This window comes from Lemur catta, chromosome 10 (assembly GCF_020740605.2).
Source record: "Lemur catta isolate mLemCat1 chromosome 10, mLemCat1.pri, whole genome shotgun sequence".
NCBI classification, from domain to species: domain Eukaryota; kingdom Metazoa; phylum Chordata; class Mammalia; order Primates; family Lemuridae; genus Lemur; species Lemur catta.
Genome location: NC_059137.1, coordinates 57,649,293 through 57,671,313, shown reverse-complemented (window position 1 = coordinate 57,671,313; position 22,021 = coordinate 57,649,293). Strand labels below are relative to the sequence as shown.

The 22,021-nt window shown below is 35.5% G+C and overlaps 1 protein-coding gene across 1 annotated transcript in view; it reads right to left on the bottom strand.

The window, feature by feature from the left end:
* The window catches only part of PTPRD (protein tyrosine phosphatase receptor type D), a 406,959-nt gene that overhangs the window by 277,655 nt on the left and 107,283 nt on the right, over nucleotides 1–22,021 (bottom strand). The window contains exons 5-6 of the mRNA XM_045562129.1: nucleotides 11,066–11,211; nucleotides 7,698–7,839 (exon numbers count right to left, since the gene is read on the bottom strand). Coding sequence (XP_045418085.1) covers nucleotides 7,698–7,839; nucleotides 11,066–11,211 — 288 coding nt within the window. The remainder of the gene's footprint in view (nucleotides 1–7,697; nucleotides 7,840–11,065; nucleotides 11,212–22,021) is intronic.

The window sequence follows — 22,021 nt, the reverse complement described above, 5'->3', positions numbered from 1 at the left end:
GATAAAATGAGTTACTTGCTCTTCTAAGGAGATGAGTAATTATGACTTTGATAATTAAACCTTACATGGGGCATTTGGTATATCTGTGCCTCAAATCTCAAAAAATTATGCATGCACAACTTTTAAAATTACATCTTAATTAGTAGCTTAAAATAAAACTAATTTTGAAAACCAGAATATTGAATTTTTCAAAAACTGTTCAAATTTTATCAATGAAAGCCAACAAAAATCCAGTTTTAAACATCAATTATGTATAATTGACTGTGAATTGTTTGATATATTAAGTATTTAGAAAACTCCTTTGTAAATTTCAAATCACATAGAGATGGTTTATGTTAACTTAATCACATGATTTCTCACTTATAGTTCAATCTTAGCCAATGAGGTACATCCCAACCACATTTTCTTCTTCTACTACTATTTTACTTCTACTCCACTTTTACTACTGTTTACACCTACCTATGATGGTTAAGTTTATGTGTCACTTTGACCACTGAGTGCCTAGATATTTGGTCAAACATTATTTTGGTGTTGCTGTATTGGTGTTTTTGGATGAGACTGATGTTTAATTTAGAACAGTGAGTAAAGCAGATTGCCCTTCCTAAAGTGGGTGACCCTCATCCAATCAGGATAAGGACTGAATAGAACAATAAGGCTGACCCTCCCCAGAGTAAGGGAAATTCCTCCTGCCCAAATATCTTTGAAGTGGGACATCATCAGGTTTTTCCTGCCTTTGGACTCAATCTGAAACATCCATTCTTCCTGGGTCTTGAGGCTGCTGGCCTTTGGACTAGAACTACACTATCATCTCTCCTGGGTCTCCAGTTGACTGAAGCAGATCTTGGGACCTGTCAGCCTCATTAATCACATGGGCCGTTTTTTTAAATAATAAATCTCTTACTATATACATATACATCCTATTGGTTCTCTTTCTCTGGAGGACCCTAATACACCACCCACACCCACAACCAATATTTAGCAATTTCTTACCTATGCAACTTTGCTGACGAAGCTTCTCTCTAATTCTCTCTCATGTTAGCTCTGCCTCATAGAATCCTACATATTCTTCAAGACTCAACCCAGCAGAACCCCCCCTCTCATGATGTGTCACTCAGGTAGTATTTTTGCATACCTTGCACACCATGGCACTTTAGCATTATTTTCTTTCCCATTGTACTTGTCTATGGACTTGTCAGCTGGAAGAACATTCTTCCTCCAGGATAATAATCTTATACATCAAAAGTAAATATCTAAAAGGTGAAAACACATTGCTCCACATAATACAGCAGGGATCATTTCAGACTTGGTAAAACCCAAAGAGTATGACCAAGAACAAATCCTTTCAAACCCCCTAGACCTTGGTTTCTTTCTTGCATCAAAAATAAGGGATTAGGCTAGGCAAACACCAAATTCCCTTCGAGCTCCACATTTCTGTGGTTCCATTAACAAGTCAATCAACAGTAAACGCTCACATGGCTTTGTGTTCATTTCAAATTTACTAAAAAGAATAAATAGGAGGTCAAAAGAAGAAAATTGTTCTTATTTAAATGCAGTTGATTTATAAGTACACTCGTTCTCTCAGAGCTCTCTGAAGACATACTCTCAGTGTGGAAAAACAAGTGGTAATGGTTCCAAGGAAGGAGCAGGCATTGCCCACACAATGGTCCTCAGAAGAAGGATCACAAGGAAACATAACACATGTACACTTTCTCCCAAATATTATCAGCTTTAATGTCTCTCCTTATAAGGGTCTCCTGTGGACTGTCCACATGGGCTCCTGCCTTGTGAATACTGGTACATAAAAGAATAGGTATTTTTAAATTCTAAAGATTACACTACCGAAAGTCAAAAGTTTCTATTTACTTAAAGTGGCTCTGCCCATCCCCACCTTTTTCCAGCAGGGAAATGCAATACCCAGGAAGGCTTTATCATGATGGTATCAATTTATTCCAAGTACTCAACTATTTTATAAGCCTTGTCAGTAATCTTCACTCAGTACCATAATTGCCAGCAAGTTTGTTCTGTGTCGGCCACCCTTCCTTTTGTTTCACTCTTTCATAAAATTCTTTTTGTGTGACAGTCAAGCAGCTGTGCTTTGTTCTTTAATGTTCCTAGCCTGGATCCCCAGCTGAGACCACTTTATAACATAACCGGCAAAGTACCATTTTCACAGCGGGGACAACTGTGTTCATCTTCAAAAAGAGGCATTAATAAAATGAGACTGTAATGAACATGCTAATTCTGATCACAGGGTACTGCACAATGGCAGACATAGCTGACTGCCTTCTCCCTGAAAGATTGTAAAAGTTGTGTGTGTGTATGTGTGTGTGTTTTAACAACTGCTATAATGACTTACGTTTTCTGAAACAGACATATTATGCAAACATTTCTCTCTATTTCCCATTGCAGTGCCTTCTCTGTCTTATCCAACTGCTCACTGTGTGTTTTACTATCTCAGTAATAGTCACCTTCAGGGAACATATTTTTTTCCATCTTGCAAGAACTGACTTGCTGAAATAAGCATGTCACTGAATCATAGAAAGCTAGAGAGAAGCGATCTGACTGATCTGATCACCAATCCAAGGCCTTCCCTGTGCATATGAGGCAAAAAAGAAAAAGAAAAAAAGAAAAGAGCAGGGAAGTTAAAAGATTTGCTCAAGATGCCGCAGCTATTTTGACAGAGCTAGAACTGGAATACAAATTACCCAAGACCTAGACTCGGGTACTCTGCATGTTATCTTATGTCCTGATGGTGCTTATTCACAAATGACGTATTAAGACATAGGGCAGGCCGGGCGCGGTGGCTCACGCCTGTAATCCTAGCACTCTGGGAGGCCGAGGCGGGTGGATTGCTCGAGGTCAGGAGTTCGAGACCAGCCTGAGCAAGAGTGAGACCCCCGTCTCTACTAAAAATAGAAAGAAATTATCTGGCCAACTAAAAATATATATAGAAAAAATTAGCCAGGCATGGTGGCGCATGCCTGTAGTCCCAGCTACTCAGGAGGCTGAGGCAGTAGGATCGCTTAAGCCCAGGAGTTTGAGGTTGCTGTGAGCTAGGCTGACGCCACGGCACTCACTCTAGCCTGGGCAACAAAGTGAGACTCTGTCACAAAAAAAAAAAAAAAAAAAAAAAGACATAGGGCAGACACTCATGTATCAATATCATTTGATGAAATATGTTTGCTAAAGTAGGTAACTAAAATCCCTCCTAACTGGTCAGCTGACATTTTAGGATAATAATTGTACTTTGTATGTGTTCTATGAACAAGCTAGTTTCCTATAAATAGAGAAAAGCAGCAATGTTACACATTGTATCTTCTTTTGTTGTGGTAGTAGTGGTTACAGTTTTGAAGGGGAGTGCTATTTGGAAATGGGCAAGTTTCTAAAAATTATGCATTAAGCTTCTAAAAATGATGTATTCCATGTTGTTTGGGGTAATAACAAAATATGTATCTGATTACTATCCTTAAAAAAAATCTAAGATCAAGAAACATGATATTTAGTCATATACTTGGAAACAAAGTTGATTAAATTTTTCCAGAACTTTCTCTCAGAGAAGAGGGATTATATGAGCAAGAAGAAAGGACTCTTGATGTTTTTTCTCGTATCCCAAAGAGACAGGTGCTCTTAGACTCTTACTAGAAACAAAAGCCTATGGATGGTGATATCTCATTTTCCCTGTCCAGTGGCTGATAACATAGATCAGAGAGAACATTTTCATCCCAAGTTATCATTCCATAAATTTGTATTACATGGTTCCCTATTGATATTTTTGGTCAGGAAGAAATTGTGGCCAGTAAACCAAAGATACAGATAGAACCAATTTCATCTAGCTGATAATCTCTCTTCTTAAAACACCCTCTCTGGTCCTATGCTTGTGACTCACTGGAAGCCTAATAGCTAATCCATTGTCCTTAGCAACATTCCACAATTAGTTAAGCCTTAGTCCTTAATAACCTCTCAGTGAGTCCTGAGGCCTTCACTTGAAGTCCTGCTTAGGAAGGAAAACATGTGCATTAGGGAGATGCTCAGTGTCCTGGAGTGCTCTATCTGTGGGGAACTGGTATTTGCTTGTGTTTCCACAGTTAAGACAACTAAAAAATAAAAAGGACCTAGAGGACATATAAATACCACATTCATTCCCCTCTTCTCCCACTTCTTCTCCCAGAAACCACACTCTACAGCATAAATGGTTAATTGTCCAAAGATTTAATATCTCCCATTTCAGGGCACATTCAGCCTGAGCTTGTTGTTATCCTTCCTTATGGAATCAGTTTTTAGAGCCAGGCTAATTTGAAACAAGGTACTAAGGGATAATTGTGTCTTGAAATGCCCCCTTCAAGGTACATGGGTGGTCAGAGTATTATTAATATTTCAATGTCTTCTTCATTAACCACACAGGTCAGATGTTTGAATCTGCAATTAATTAGTTTATCCAGGAGCTTGTCTGACACAAATGAGTGATCTCCATCCAGGTCACTTAGACAAAACCCATCATGACCGTTGGCACATTTTTGGCATTTGTCAGCAAAGTAGGGAAAAAGTAAATGACCCATGTAGACAAAATGGGCATCTGATGAGGGCCACTGGAAGAAAATTGTAAAGTGGTCTCCTTCTACTGCAGAATAGAGTGCTTGAGTGTCTGCCAACATGATTTGCAAGAGGAAATGAACTTAAAATGGACACAAAGCTCATCCACTGTGGTATGAACTGCTTTGCACTTGTTTATTTGACTGTTGACAATGTTCAAAGTCTAGAAATGTCAATTTACCACTGAAATATTTTTAAAAGATTATTATTAATAGAATTATCAATATTTAGAAATTTTAAACAGATGATTCTAGGAAATAAAGATAATTCCTATTTCTATTTATCTCATCCTACAAGGATGTATAAAGGTTTTCTATGGTAAGATTATGTTTAGACTACTTTTCCTTTGTTCAAAATACCTTTGAGCTTTTCTCATGAAATATTTCCAAAAGTGCTAAACATAGTCTTTAAAAAAATTGGAAGGGTTAACTACTTTACTTGAATCAGAAATTTTCATACAAATTTACTTACATATGATAGTCACATAGAAAGTCAAGATCATATTAAAATTTTTGAATGCATTTATTTTATATGGAGACTAGCTATATAAAAACAGATGAGATGATGGAACTCCAGCCAGCTAAAAGGCAGGAAAACATTAATCCATGTGAATTTCTAAGTTATATTTTCCTCCAAATTTTTATTAACATATTCATCAAATGCATAAAGATTAAGTCAAACAAATGACTACCATGATTTCCTTTTAAGGAATTCAAGGGATTTAGAAGCTAGAAAAACTCAAAGTTTCTGATAAATTTTATTTTATAGTACCTTTTATGATATAATTTCTACATGACAATATTGGTTCTAAACTAGGTGAATAAATGGAGATTAAAACTTTGAAAGATCAAGAAATGAGTCAGATTTTGCTTCAGATGTGAATAAATAAAAAAATGACTACAATTTTCAGACCTTTAAAATTTTTGCAAATGTTTGTATGTACATTCACATGTTCATAGTTTCTATAGTACGTGTTATAGCATATATAAACAGAGTCTTTAAGATTTCTTCCAGTTCTCAACTCTGACTTCTAACTCCTCTACTCTTTTTTTCCCTAATGTATTGTTCTTCCCTGACAGATTTCATTCCTTCCCTTCCCTTTTCAAATATTTTAAACTTATTTATTTTAAAAACCCATTCATACAGTTCAATTATCCATAGTTCACAAACTATGATTTCTATCCTCAAGGATTGGGACTACTGTCCCTTGCATGCTTTAGAATTGGTGCCTATGAGGCCATCTGGCTCTGAATGACCTTCTCTAGGGTTATGTGCCCTAGACTGTGGGAATGACTGTGTGGGGTGAATGCCTTCACTGCTGTCTGTTCCACAGTCTATGGGACTTCACTATTTCTGACCGGCTTTTATGTTAAGCTTCTGGGTTCTTTGTATTATATAGTAAGCACCAGGAATCTCACCTGTATGCAGAAAGCTGACCTAGTTCTTCTTACTCCCATCTTATTTTATGTATGTCTACATCCTGCAGAAGAGTAAAAACTCCAGCCCTAAAGCATATGGCCATTCAATTATTATCTTGGGTTGTAAGATTATAATTGTCTTTTCTCTGGGGACTCCTTTTTGTTTTTAGCACCTGGAAATTTCTCTTTCTTATTTGCAAGCCTAATTGTGCATTTAATTTTATTTTCAGATATTTTGTCAACATTTCTATGTGCTAATCAAAGGATGGGAAATTTCTTACATCCACTTAGCTTGTCATAATAGCCAGAAATGTAGTTCAAATCTGACTTGTCTGTTTTTAAGCAGCATTCTGTTACATACATTCAAAACATACATCTCCAGTGGTCAGTATTTTCCCTGCAACTTAGTAAGGTGTTTATATTATTAAAAACACATTTAAGAATGTATATGCAAATAATCTCATTTTCTCAGCTTTTGTATTAACTAATTAATTTTACTTCTAAGATATTTTGTGTGTGTGTTTTTTTTAATCTCAAATCCACAAAGTAAATTTGGCCTACATTATTAATTGCTGTCTACTCGAAACAAGTAGGTTGTTGAAAATATCAATAGGGTGCACCTTCTTGAGAGAGACCAAAATGTGATACCAAACAGATCTGAAAGAGAACTATTTTTGATTTTATAAAAGATACAAAATCAATACATCCTTCAATGGGAAAACAAATGGAGGAGAAATGTTCTTAATCCATATAAGTTCCTCTATAATTCTGATCCCTTCTTTCTAATTGCCCTCCATCTTAAGAAAATCTTTTCTCCTCAATTCTGGAATAGAGCAAAATGAAGCTCAAAGCAAAGAAAAACAAAACAAAACAAACAAAAATGTTTGAGAGAGAAAGAGATAAGGTAAAGAAGTGTTAATCTGGAAATGTCAACTGCTAGGTGCCAAATCAGGCAATGTTCTTATCTCTACACAAAAGACTGAATTAGAGGTATACAACAGAGTACTAATCAGTAGCCTATATTCTCTAGCACTGTCATGGTAAACAAAGTCTAGAAAGTGAATGCAATGAGCTAGAGATTTGCCAAGTCATCCATGCTTTGTCAAATTGTATAAGCAACCTAGTCAGAGACACAGAAAAGGATTCACCATCCTAGTTCACTTGCATCAATCAATATTACTTCACGAAAGAAGACTGAAATACAGCTTTTGACATAAATTAGAAAGATGCCTTTCTTATTCTTGGCTTGGATCAATTGGTTAAGAGAAGCTTATCTTTAGGTTGAGGTTATTCCTTTAGTTTTGCAAACATCAGTGTCAGCTTTGGTAGTTTGTAAAACATAGCTGCTGAACAAGGTATGAAAAATCCATGCACAAGTGATGCTAACATACAAAAAAGAACAGCATACCCTATATCCTTTCTAGATTCTCTACTAAAAATCAAAACAATATCTAGCATATGAAATCAATACTTCTTTTGGCTTTTCTTTTCTTTCACTGATTAGCATTTCTTCAAGGCCCATAATGAGAGAAAATTGTCCACTGTCTAATTAAAGTTCAACACTTATAAACATCATACTCAATTTCCTTTCCCATTTAAGCATCATGATAATGCTAGTCTTTTTAATGATCCCACAAAAGATAGAATCACAACGATGACACACAAACAGCCTTGCGCTTGAGCACTTACCACGTAAAACTGTGAGTCTAGTGGATACACTTATTTCTCCCACAACATTTGAGGCCACACATTCATAAATGGCCTCATCCCGCGGAGTCCTTAAGGGTTGTATTCTGAGAACTGATCCAGATCCATCGTCAAACTCTATTACCTATTAGAGGAAACAATAGCTGTCACAGGTGTTGTTACAATTGTCTACCTCTCAGCTAAACTCCTCAACGCAGTGGTGAAATCAGCCATTAGGCTCCGAATAAACTCAGCATCATTCTAAAACTGAATTTTGATATAGTGATGAACAGAATAGTTGGCCTAATGAATGGTCTACTGAAAAAAGAGAAAGATATGAAACTACATATGCAAAAATATGGATTTCTACCTTCTACTAAAAACCACCCAGGGTTTACTCATAAAAATATCCCAGTATGTACATATTGGGCAATTTGATCCTATTAATTTTGCAAGAGACTTGCAGCTATGATGAATAAACCTCAAATTATTCTTTCTCTGACAGCACATGTACACATGTGGATCCATTCAATAATTGGACTGAGAAGTGAAGAATTAATATATGCCACCACAGATAGTTCCGCTGGCTTAAAGTGTCTCATCCTGAGCAGTATAGATGAGCAAACCATGAAGAGAAACTGCATAAATCTAGTACTTAGGCAGCCAATGAGACGGCTTTCACAACCCCAAAACCTGATGGCATGCATTAATTTTGCCATAAATCATTCCAGTATTTGTTCTAGCTTAGCATTTCCTGCATTTTTAGAGCATTCTTGCTATAAAATGGAGGCTTGCTTCACCAGGCAGAAAATTAATGTCCTAAACACTAAGCTTGAATTCACCATCATTATGAACTCTTCTCTGAAACAGTTTAGCAACACTAATAATCCTAGGCACTTGTCAGCTAATTTAAGTACTACTTTTTGTAAAAAAAAAAAAAAAAAAAAAAAGATGATAATGGCGATGATGATACTCATAAATATGTATACAAAGCTGTATAGTCCTCTACCTGTCTTTTCTATAACTATGCTGCATTTCTTCAGCTACTCACTGAGATGATGTTCTTTTTCTTGCATTTCCCTGTGAATAATATTTCCATGTGCCTAAACTGTGAATAAATTGAGAATGCCTTATAAATACATTTATGGAATGCTTAATCCCATATTTTGTGTGTATGTTAACATACAGAGGAAGGAGACTGAATATTTTAAAAATATATTCATTTCAAGTCCTTTGTGCATTCCATTTTTGTTCGAAATTTACAAAGAAATCCAAAATGTCCCATTTCTCAACACAGCATAATTTATTTTTAACTCTATTAAGTATACATTTTAAAATGAATCTACAATGCATCTTATAAGAGAAAAATTGCATAGTTATTGGGATCTTTGTCAATTATTCCCTAATTTAAAAAAAAAAATTATGTATAGGCATCATATGTTTTACTGCAGAGAAAGGTTTAAGCATCTTTAATACCAACTTAAATTATCATTATTATTATTAAATGTCCTTGTATGTTTATATTTCTGAACTATTTCCTAGATTTAGACCTTTTCTCTTACAACAAACAATATACCACACAGTACAAGCTAGTGTTATAATTTCCAGTTTAAAAATCTTTTTATTTGATATCCAGTATTAATCACAAGCCTACCAAGGACCAGACACCGTATCTGGCATTGGAGATAGAAAAATATCAAAAACAATGTTATTTATTGCTGTAATGGGCCTTATAGACTACTGAAAGCAAAAACTATATATACTGTTACAGATATTAAAGATCTTCAATGCAAAACTTGATACTGTTTGATGAAGGTGCTTTGTGTAAAAATAATTAATTTTCCCTGGATGTGTTCACATGACTTTCATTAGGAATTAGGTACTGACCAGAGATCATGCTTTGAAATGTTTAGTATTATAAGTTAATCTTTGTTACAAGATTTTGTCGGGAAGCCATTGTCCCTAGCAAGCATGACATCAAACTCCTCTTTAATGAAAAATTGACTTCATTTAAATTAAAAAAAAAAGTATACCAAAAATGCACATATACATCATTTTCTACATGAAGTAGGAAATGTTTCTCAAAGATGAATATATTATTTTTATATTTAAATAATTGTTTATTTTAACATAATTTTAAATTTATCATGTGTATTAATACATTACAGTACAGATTTCAAATTTCATCATTAAAATTAGGTTTTTTATACATTTGAACCCTGTATCACCCTATACAATCCTGTGAAAATAAGTAAAATTAAACTGTTTTGAATTTTGTAGTTGCTATATTACTTTTAACTAGAAATAGCCTTTAATCTGTCAAACTGTGAATTAGGCCAGGAAGTAGATTAGAAGCTCAGGTAAAAATGAAGTGAGTTTTATAATTGTGGGCACTTTGGTGGTCTTGGTATCCCCTAAAAATCAAGCTACTCTCTTCATATTATAAATTATATGCATGAGATAGTGTATGCTTCTTTCACACTTTTTCTGTGTAGCCTATTGCTGTTTTTTTTTCCTGAAGAAGGAGCAAATTTCCAAATGATAAGGCTCCTCACAAACACTCAAAAAAGAATCTCTGATTTATGTTTCATCATGTTCAATGTACTGAGCTTTCTTGAATAAAGAAAATCAATTTCTTCAATAGATCTATCTGCAATACCAACCTGTCTGGTTATGCTTCTTTCAGAGTACTGTAGTACTTCACATTAAGATATTGGAGCAAATTTCTCATTCGAGTTCATCCTACTTGTAAAACACAGATGCACGGTGTAGTGGACAACTTCATTTGCCACTCAGCATCCAATCCCCTTCTCCTTGGTAACAGGCATTTGAATTCCCTTTGGAAAAACACTGTTCTCTCTCATTCTAAGCCATGGGATTGGATAGAACCCACCACTTTCCCAGGACAGAGGTAGACTCTGATTGGCTTTAATTAATTATCCTATACCATCCACCTGTCCATACAGATCAGCTCAGGGATAAACATGTAACTTAATTAGAGCCAGTCGGATAAGAAGCTTCTGGAAGAGACAAGCTTTCACATATCCTCTAGACTTGGTCCTATGAGGATATGAGGCTCCCTCTTATAACCCTAAGGGAAAACAGCCTGAAGATGAAGCTGACAGATGGGTACTAGGAACACTGTTTGAGCCTGGGCCCAAGTAGAAACAAAAGTCAGTTGCTTAAACCCCTAACTTTCCTTTCTAAAAAAGCCATTCGGAGTTAAGTTTTTCATCACTTGCAAGATGAGGAATGCCATGTCTCAGTGATTATGACACCTTATATCAGAGCAAAGCAAGCAACTAACAAACAAACCAAAGATAGAACAGATACATTCTTCCCCCAGAGAAACAGAACAATGGACCTAATACCTCAAATCTCTGATTGCTGACTTTCTTTCCTTTTTTGTTCCAGACAATTTTAGGTCTTGGGTCTCCCGTAGCTTGGCAAATGAAAGAAGCAACTCCACCAGAAACCCCTGTCTGATCAACGGGAGTTCGTGTAAACCTTGGAGGTGCTGAAATTTAAAAAAAAGAAAAGAAAACACAATTAAATGGAAACTTGAAATACAGACTATTTATTACCCCACTTCCCTGCTTTCCCCACCATCCTCAACCCCATTCCCACCAATAAATACATACATACAAACATACATAGAAAAATGTACTAAGATTACAAAATTAGGAAAGCACCTTTTACTTTTGAGGGTGGAAGGAAGTAATTTTCTGGTCAAGTTATCTGTTAGTGCTTTTATTGCTGAAATCTGTATTAAGGTAGAGATCCAATAACATCCGAAAAGCAACATCACACATTAATTTTTATTACCAGTATAAAAAAAATCCAATTTGTCCTCTGTAACAAAATGAGCTCATCAATCAAAGTGAGTAAAATTTTAGCTCTTTGCTTTGATGCCACTATCAGGACACTGCCAGAAAGCAGCACTGCCACAGCTGAGCTATTAAAATTAGTGACATTTAAGAGAAATCCTAGGAAATTTTAAAGAGACAAGAAATATAGCCCTGAATTAGAAGGTCTGGCAAGAAATAGAAAGAGGGGAAAATGGTAAAGTGACTCTTTAACCCAGATATTGTGGGCTGCCTTACTTGAAACTTAACGCCACAATTTGCATAAAAGAAGATGAGTCTAGAAGCCTCTAAAGTCATAGCAAAGAAAAGGATTTCTTTAAAGAAAGCTATAGACGTAAAGATTACTAAGGCTAGAAGGATAGAAGTTGGAAGCTTTTTACATATCCTCCATCTCCTTTAAACGTGCCTAATATTCACTCCCCTCCCCCTTTTAAAACTTACTTATTTTCCATCTTGTATTTCATGATCTAGAAATCTATCATACAAGAATGATATAAAATGTAGATGAATATTTATTCACAAAGATATTCATCATACCATTTGTTTAGAAAAAAATTGTAAGTGACCTAAATATTAAATAATACAGGAATTGATGGTGAAATAAACTATGGCAGAGTGATGAAACATCATAGAAGTAGTAAATGTTATATTTATAAAGTTTTTATCATATGACATGAGAAATACTTATGATTTGATGATAAGCCACAAAAGCATAATACAGAATTATAACTGAGGGATAGAAGATAAAGAAAAATGCACATGTACGCGCGAGCGTGCACACACACACACACACACACTGGATAAAGTATACTAAAACACTAATGTTGGTATTTTAATTATTTTTCCCACTTCTTTACATCTGTCTTACAACCTTGAGTTTTTACAATTATGTTACAGTAAGAAATTTTTTAAAACCCCAAAGCATTTTACTTTTCCATTTTATTTCCCATTTTCTGATCCCTGTTACAGATTTTCTCTTCACTCTTACTGTTTTTCAATTATGGTCCTTTAAAAATGGTTTTAGGTAATCATAGCTAAAATTGATTTTGAGATCAGTCTTTAGGTTCTGAGAAAGGAGAAAATAATAACAAAGTTCATCCTCGCTTGCTCGTCACCACTATTTCCTCTGCACTGTTTTCATGTCCCCCCGTGATCCTCCTGCTGCGTAATGATGTGTTCTGAAGCTCAGGTGGGTTTTTCTGGAGTCAGGGAAGCTGGATTCCCATCTCGGCTCCACTGTGATATATGGATGACCTCGCAGGAAAAAAATTACCTAACTTTATTGTTTCTTAATGGTAAAAATATGAGATATGAAATAAATTATTTTGTAGAAATCCCTTATAGTTTTAAGGTTTTTTAGCTTTATATAGTATTTCCAAAAGGAGGAAAGTTTAGGAAAGGCATCTTTGCAATGCTGGTCCTGAGGAGTGAGTTGCCACCTCATCAGCAAATTCAGCTTGGTGATAGCGGAATTGGTGGGAACACAGGAGTCTGTTTATGTTTACAAATATTAGGAAAGAAAACAGGCTCTAATAATGCTGCTAGATATCACATTCTGCAGCACCTCTGGGCTTCAGTACAAACTAGATCATTACCGAAAGCTGTGGGAAGTACTTAAAACAATTTGAAATTGACTAACACTGAGAGAAATAAAAAAGAATCCCACATTCATGTCACTTTTCTGAAAACAATCAAACAAAAATATTACAAGTTTTTATATTTCTTTTATGGCTGTTTCAAACAATGCAAATTGATAATAGCTACTTGCTTGTCAGCATCTAATATAGAAGTTATAATTATGCAACTAAAATTTCTAGGAAATTTCCCTGGAAAAACAAAATGCATTACATTGGTATACTAAATGCTATAATATTGTCCTTTTTCGGTACCTTCCTTTTATTTTCCATAGTCTAAAAATCATCAATCATGAGTGAAAATCCATTGCAACAACCCAGCTTCCCACTGAAGTTCTGTTTTGAAATTTCTTGCAAGAATGTGTGGAGGGAGTAAAGCGCTGTTGTGTAAAATGAGTGCATATTAATCAGAAATTAAATAAAACTAGAGGTAGGATGCCACTTTCCCTGCACTGGGATTGGATTTTTTTTAAAGGGATAACATCCCATTTCCCATCCCAAAGAATAAGGTAAAGGTGGAGATTCTGACAATCTGTAAATGATCAATGGCTGCTTGGACAAGTGCTTCCTATGTCCTGGTGCCACTTAAGGGCCTAGGTAAGTGGTTCTGGAAATAACTGGTGGGTAAGGACACTAAATAAGTCAAATTAATATTAAACATAAAATCTTGATTCTAAATAAAAAGCAGAGAAGGTATATTTCCATATACTTGGAGAAGAGGTGTGAGTACCAGTCTGTTTCCCAGGTATGTTTCTCATTGATTTTCTGGTCATACATTGACATTTTCATTCTAATATTGACAAATATCAATATATATAAGAATCTGCCAAAGACATGACCACTGGATGCTAGTAGTATAGGGTTTTATTTCTGAAGACCAAGTCAAGTAATGGAATTAACCTATTGAAAGACACTGGCCTTCACAGACAAGGAAATCATGACGTTCTTTTATGGGATCTGAAACCAATTTTCCTATATTTGCCCACAAAATACAAACCACAGAAAGGATAAATGTCATCATTCTATGATACCAAGTAAGATTCTAGATAATACAATAAAATCCTTTCAGTAAGCATGTGTGTTACATAAATAATCATCTTTGCTGGTCAAATTTCTGAGTCATGCTGTCAATGCTAGGCAGCCAGCCAAAGGAAAGATACGATGTAGAGAAAACATTAAATTTAATAATAACTCCAACAAATGCCCAAGGCAAGCAAAAATATTTATTCTCAGAGGTGCATAACAATATACAGCACCCACTTCCCCTTCTCTATATCTCAGCTTAATAAAAGGAACTAGATGAATTCTCTGCCTTGTTTTGTCATAGGCACTGACCAAATTTAAAGTCATGCTCTGAAGATGGGGGAAAAAGGGAAGAGAATCCAAGTAAAGCATAAAACAAAGACGTCTACCAAAAAATCACAATGTAGGACAGACTCAGATCTGAATAGTGAAAATCCCCATCTTTATTCCATGAGACACAATCATTAATGTTATACTTGGCCTAAGAAAAAAGGAAATATCGAGAGTGTAAAGATGGAGAGAAGAGCATTAGAACTTTCCACCTACCAGTATTTAGAGAGGTATCCTCCCATTATTATAGCTAACTGCCATTGCTATCTACCCAAAGCTGCCAACACTGTGCTTTGCAAAATGCACTTCTGCACAAGCTGGTTTTGACAAGTGAGGAGTACGATCTTTTATTAAACTAATGCCACGCACTGCAGAGGTCAAATTACTGTTCGACCCAGAAAGTCTATTTTCTAAATGGAAAGTAGAGAAGCTACACCTGCATAAACCGCAGAACAGAGGCATGGTTGATATTCTAGAATGTGTCCGCCAGGCTCGCTTGCTGTTTTCCAAGACTGTGCATTCTCAGGATGCGCTCACAGAGCAGACAGTAGCTCCAGGAAGTTAGCAGATTATTATTTTTTCCTCAGCTCAACAGAAGCCACAGGCTGCAGATTGATTTTTACTTTTAAGAAGTTAGATTGTTTCTTAAAGGATAACCAATGCACAGTAACTTTACGTGTAATGGTTATAATATTTTGATGCATATCATGTTTCAAGTTGCTAGGCTCTCTGAAGACAAGGGGTAAGCTCAATGTGCACTTGTGGCTATTATATTTAGAGGAGAGGACCAACCAAAACCAGCAAAACTGCCTTTGACTGTCTTTAACAAACTGCTATACTGAGGATGACATCCTCCCTTTAGTATACTACATTATTAATGGAAGAGAGCCACTGAAGTCTACTAGTAACATCTGTAGAATTTATGAGAAATTCTTAAAGGTTAAGAAGACAATCCAGGTTTGAAGTAACTTGATTGACTGAGAATCACTAAAAAAAGATTTATAGAAAGGGTCACATGTTACAACAGTGAAGAGAAAAAATGAGGGTGCCATTTGTCTAATTTAATTCTAATTAATAAGCTGCTTCTGTGGACATCAAGAAAATGTGCTGCATGGTGAAAACTAACAGCATGTAACCTATTGGCTTTGTTTCTTTAAGCTGATTAACATATCCTTAAATAGAGAGCTTTGTTTTTAAAGGGATATTTGTCATAATGATGAACTTAAAATCTTGGAAGGGGAAGGTTAATAATGCTATTGAATAAGACTAAGGGAAAGAATGAGGCAATGTTCCATAAGAATATGCAGGTAGTAATCCTAGCACTCTGGGAGGTTGAGGAAGGAAGATCATTTGAGGTCAGGAGTTTGAGACCAGTCTGAGCAAGAATGAGACCCCATCTCTACTAAAAATAGAAAAATTTAGCCAGCAACTAAAAATAGAAACAAAAAATTAGCCAGGCATGGTGCCGCACACCTGTACTCGGGAGCTACTCGGGAGACTGAGGCAAGAGGATCGCTTGAGCCCAGGAGTTTGCGGTTGCTGAGAACTAGGCTGATCCCATGGCACTCCAGCCTGGACAACAGAGTGAGACTCTGTCTCAAAAAAAAAAAAAAAAAAAAAGGCAGGTAGTTTCGTCTTTAGGAATCTGCTTCCTTCTGAAAAGGTCTATAGCATTTACGAGAACGTCAAACAAGCTCATCTCTAATCTTTCTTCCTTCCTAAGTGTCAGAGTGAGGCTCTGAAGGAAAACCCAGGAACAGGGCCTCTGGGGTCCAGCAGGAAATGCAGAGCCTAGTAGGCAAGTTAGGGGTGTTTCTAAGGGCAATGGCCTGGTCTGAAGGTTTGCGGGTAAGGAGCTGTCACAGGGCTTTACATTTCTGTACAGCCACAGCACCTCCTATTGCAGCTGTCCCAAACATGGAAAGCATCCAGAATCTTTGTGGATGATGGGTTTTTTTGTTATAATTAGCTCGATTTTCATAGGGTAGGGAGTAGTGGGGACAATATGTGAGACACCAATACAACTGCATGGACACATGATAGAAGAGGGAGGTACCAACGTTGATGACATAAAACTGTTAAGGAGGGCCGAAATCATGGTACAGATATAGTGTGTGGTGCTTTCCACAGTAGATGTTCTATATAAACCAGGGTCTGTGGGGACATCTACCTTATCACATGGGATCTGACTAGGATCTGACTCTTGACATCCATGGCCAGGATAGATCTTCAATAGACTTTTTGTTGAATTATTTATGGTATTTCCTTTTTCATACAACTCACAAAACAACCTTTTAGCCTTAAAATTTGATATAAGGACCATTATACTTCAGAATGAAATAAGAAATAACTACTCTTTAGTGAGTTCCATGCACTAGACTAAATGTTTTACATAGCTGACAGTCAATGTTTTCCAACAGTCCTCCATGATGCTATCATTACCCTTCTTTTAAAGATTTATAGAAAGCTTTATAGTAATATAGATAATTGGAAGGAAAAAGAGGAATAAAGAGGAAAAAAAAGCAAGGAAGGCTCGCTGAGGTTTAGAGTGTTATGGGCTTTTAATCTAATTGTGAAGTACTGATATTTTCACTGCGCCAAATCTGAACATGGAAAGTTACAAAGACGCTGCACAGATATATTGTATGTCAATTTACTGTATATTTTAAAATCTGTTTTATTTAACTATAAAATGTATACTGATTATTTTCTCAAGGGTTCATTAAGTACTTTGTGCTATACTACAGCAATTATTTTTCACTAGTTAACTGAAAAAGTTCACGAAGAATATGCTGTCTTCTCCTAAAGCAAAACATCTTCCCAGGAGCCAACTGAAATCAGAGATAAATTAACTGATTATGATGCCTGGCCAACAGATAAAAATCAATGGCACAAAATTTATAAACAAATCACCTAAGTTCTAAATGCAGTATGGTAGATTACTTTAGTATTATTCTACTTAGACATTCAATTTGCTCATGATGGAAAAAGACAAATACCCCAATAAAGTTCTTGAACATTGATTTACCCTTTTCCTTTTCAATATACTTCAAGAACATATTTCTATGAATGGCTACACCATTAGCTTTCTTTAGGCCTCAACTCTTAATTCTTTGAGAATGACTACCAAAGGCTTCCCATTTGATAGACAAGAGTCTATGCCTCTGTAGCGCTATCAATATTTAAGTTGACAAAAGATTGATAGGTACACTGACAGACAGGAATAGAAAAAGGAAGAGAAGGAGGAAGGGAAGAAAAGAAGACAGGATGAAGAGCTTTGATTTAATGAAAAGATATCTCCCACTTGAACTTTTTCTCAATGTCAGGTCCTTATTTCCAACTGCTTGAAAGACTACCTTCCAGCATCTCAAAATGGTTAGAGTGAAAACACACTATGCCATCTGCTTCTCTTTCCAAGTGCCCACTTCTGTTTGTGACACTCTCATCCTCCCAAACACCCAGCCTTGCAACCACCTCTTCTGACTTCTGCTGTGCCCCCACTACCAATCAATTATTAAGTCCTACGGATCTACCACTAATATTTCTCTTTTTTCATACCTAATAGCAACAGTCATGATTGTCTTTCAAAGCTGGACATTAGAATCATTTTGGAACCCTGAAAATGTAAAACTATAGGTGCCTGGACCCCATCCAGATCAATTAAAATAGAAAATCAGTTGATGGGGCTGGGTAATTAATTTCCAGAACATTCCAACATTCAATTAAGAGGGAGAATTACTGAATTTCATGATATCTGTAGCCTCCCAGCTAGTCACCCTCACCTCTGGTGTTTATCTCTACTATCAATATTACACATTAATGTGGATCTATCTGTTCTTTTCCCTTTTGATTCTTTGGGTTTTTTTTTTTAAACGCATCTATGATTACAGCTCTTTTCCACTCAAAAAATAAATAAATAAACTTTGATAGCTTATGGCTGTAGAATAAAACCAGAAATTTTGCTTGGCCTTTAATATCTAGAGCTCCTGCCAACCTATTTTCCCAAATATATTTCCACTATTTCCTATCAAGAATCTAAAATTCCCCCATCTCAATGCCTTGGTACATGCTGTTCACTTACACAAAAGGCCTTCCTCCTCACTATTCAATTTACAAAATTCACCTGTTTTTCAGTCCCAAATTAAATCTCTTGAAGCCTTCTCTGATCCTCTGATCTGGATGAAACCCACCATCCTTTTAACTCTCCTCTCATACTTTCTGCATCCCTTACGAGACACAACAGTCTGTATTTCATACATTTCTATATTTTATGCACATGTGTTTTATCCCTCCCCCTTCACATTAATAGAACCTTGAGAAAAGCTTTTATGACCTGGTCATCTCTGAAGTCTTATAACTCCTAATTGTACCTGCACACAGGTGTTCAATGTATACATGAGCTTGATAAAAGGCTCTCCAAGGTGCTATCCCCGAATCCTTGACTACACACTTTTGAGTGTTTAGGATGAATAATAATATTATACATGTGATTACTGTGCCTCTATTTAAGTTACATGTGCTTATAGCTTGATAAATAAGCTGTGAAATTCAAATTCTATAAAATACACATTGCCATTGCAAAGCACTGATATGACATAGTAGGAGACTAATAGATCCATACCAGGCCCTGAGCTGGCAAAATGTAGCATAGCCAAATCACAAATTCATGTGTCCCTTCACAGGACTTGAGTTCAGATAAGTGTAATATAATACAATGGATCTCATCTCTTTTATGAAGACCATTCCACCTCATTGTTATCACAGAGCTCTCCTCCTATCATCTTTTGTGTTTTTAATTTTTAAGGAAAATGATTTTATTATTCCAATTACACATGTTTATTGTAAGTACACTGGAAAATATAAATAAATTTAAAGAAGATATTTAAAACATTCTAATGGTTATCACCTTGATGAATAACTCTTAAGAATTTTCTATGCCCATTTAACATACAAGATCTTTCACAAAAAAAGAGGTTATACTGTACTATTATTTTATAATCCGCATATCAGTTAAAATATATTGTGAATATTTTATCTCTAGAAATATTTAAATTCAACATTCTTATATAATATTATAAGGAGCACAGACGTTTTAAGTTACTGTTAAATATTTAGGTTGTTTCTGATGTTTCAATCAGAATGAGGCTTCAAAATCATCCTTGTATTATAATTATATCCTTGCACATGTCATTTCTATATATAGTTTATTCCTATATGTAAAATATGGAATCAAAAAAACTGTATATTTTAAGGGTTTTGATATATTTTAACAAATTATACTTCTAAAATAATGTTTATATTCATAGCAGCAATATATCAGAGTGTCTGATTACCTGGACCATTGCTAAAGCTAAAAATTATCACTTTATCATCAGCCAAATTTTCATCTGTTATTTAAGATAATGGATGGCAAACATTTAGCACAATGTCTGGCATATAATAACCAACCAGTAAACGTTCATACACTATCAGCAAAGCTGACCAACCTCACAACTCTAGCACCATCCCAATCCCTCCATTCCAATTGCCACCATGGGACTTCCCTGCCAGTTGCCTTCAACATCTCTGATTACACCTGGGATTATTTCACATTCCAGAAAAACATGCAATCCCAGATTTTGCTATTGACAACATAGGTATGCATATCATAATAGGACAATTCACACGCATGCAGACAATAGCATTAGAGCAGCAAAGTGACAATGGTATGTTCCACTGTTTTGTGGCAGTTTGTCCTATTTCAAGGTATATATCTGGGTCATAAACACTTATTTTACAGCAATGAAAATTGTACAGTCTCACAACCATAACTTTTTATTAATATACAGCCATGAGATATTATGACCAAAACAAACAATCCCCTACATTCCCTGCACCAAGGCAATAAAACTTCTCTGAACTACTGACATGCTTAGTAAGACTGGCCATCTGTTTTGGTGTAAGACACTCACAGTAACCACTGGTTTAGTGACATAAATTTCAGGAAGGCATGTAAGTGGTCTTGAATCACTCTTAGATACAATCTGTGAAGTCATTCTTACCATTCCTTATGCCAGAGTCATGTATTCTTAATGAAAACACGTTATCAGCAACCATTTAGACATTCACTCAACATTTTCCACTTTAAGCCTCTGGGTTTGCTTACTACCTATTTATACATTCCAAATACACAGACTGTGCTTCCATTTCATTCAATAGAGTGATAAAGGCCTTTGCACTGAAACAGAAGAAAAGTCATGTGTTACACACAATCTCCCAGGCTCACTCAGCAGGTATGTAGGCAAATGACATAGTATTTATTGGCTTTTTTCATATTTCCTCTAAATGGTAATATACTCACAGGGCTATTTAACACAGACACTGCATTTGACAAAAAAAGAAACCCTGACGACCCTTCAGCATCTTTTTGTACAGTTAGTTTCCAAAACAGATTCATTTACATCATTCACTGCTAATTTACTCATTAATCATAATTTATCACATCAGATGTGCTGATCATCATTAAAAATAATCATTTATTCTTCATTCTAACCTGCTGCTTATCATGTACCTGCAAATTGGATCACATAGGAAAGGTAATTGGCTTATTTGAAAAGGAACATGAGAGCAGATATAATTGAAGTGGCAAAGAAAAAGAGGAAAAAAAGGCAAAACAATGCCATCTTTTCCAACTTTATGTTACCAACTCCAGAATATTGATCCTGCTACTCCCCCTGTAAACAATTTCCAATCTATCAACTACATGAATTTTGTTTTATTTTTTAAGAGGAATTAGAGTGGTGTTCTGTGCTGGCTTCCCTTTAGACACCAGTAGCAAATCAGTCTAAAAGAGAACGACTGGTGTCAACGTATGAGCTGAAAGGCTTTGAGCCAATATGAATTGCTAAAACTCTTGCCTTCCAAGCTAAGTGAGGTGTTACCACAATTGGCAAGCCCTAGACTATTTGTTGTAAGACAGATCCACTTCCAGGAATAAATTTTTCATCTATCAATTTCACACTGGTTAAGTTGGTAAGAATCTTTGGGAAATGAATGTAGTTAATATATCCCCAAGTAGCTATAACATGGAAAGGGTGTATGTGCATGCACATGTGCACACTTTCAATGAGTCATAAAACAGATTAAAAAGGATGTTCAACTGTATTTCCTGGAGTTATTTAGAAGAATTATTATAAGAAATCTTTGTTTATAGACAAAACTCCATTTTCATAGAAACACAGTTTTGATATGTTGCAAAAAATGTTTTATCTAGACCAGAATATAATGGAAATCAAGCTACCTGAGTTTTGACTACAAAGGATATATCAATTGTAGAATAGAGTGTTATAATAAATGATAGTATTTCCTAAATAAAGTCAATAATTAATATCTTCCAAATAAATTTTATGACTTTTACATACTTCCAATGATTAACCACTTAAATATTTGACTACTTTAAAATATTTCCTTGGTACTCAATGATTTATTTTAAAGG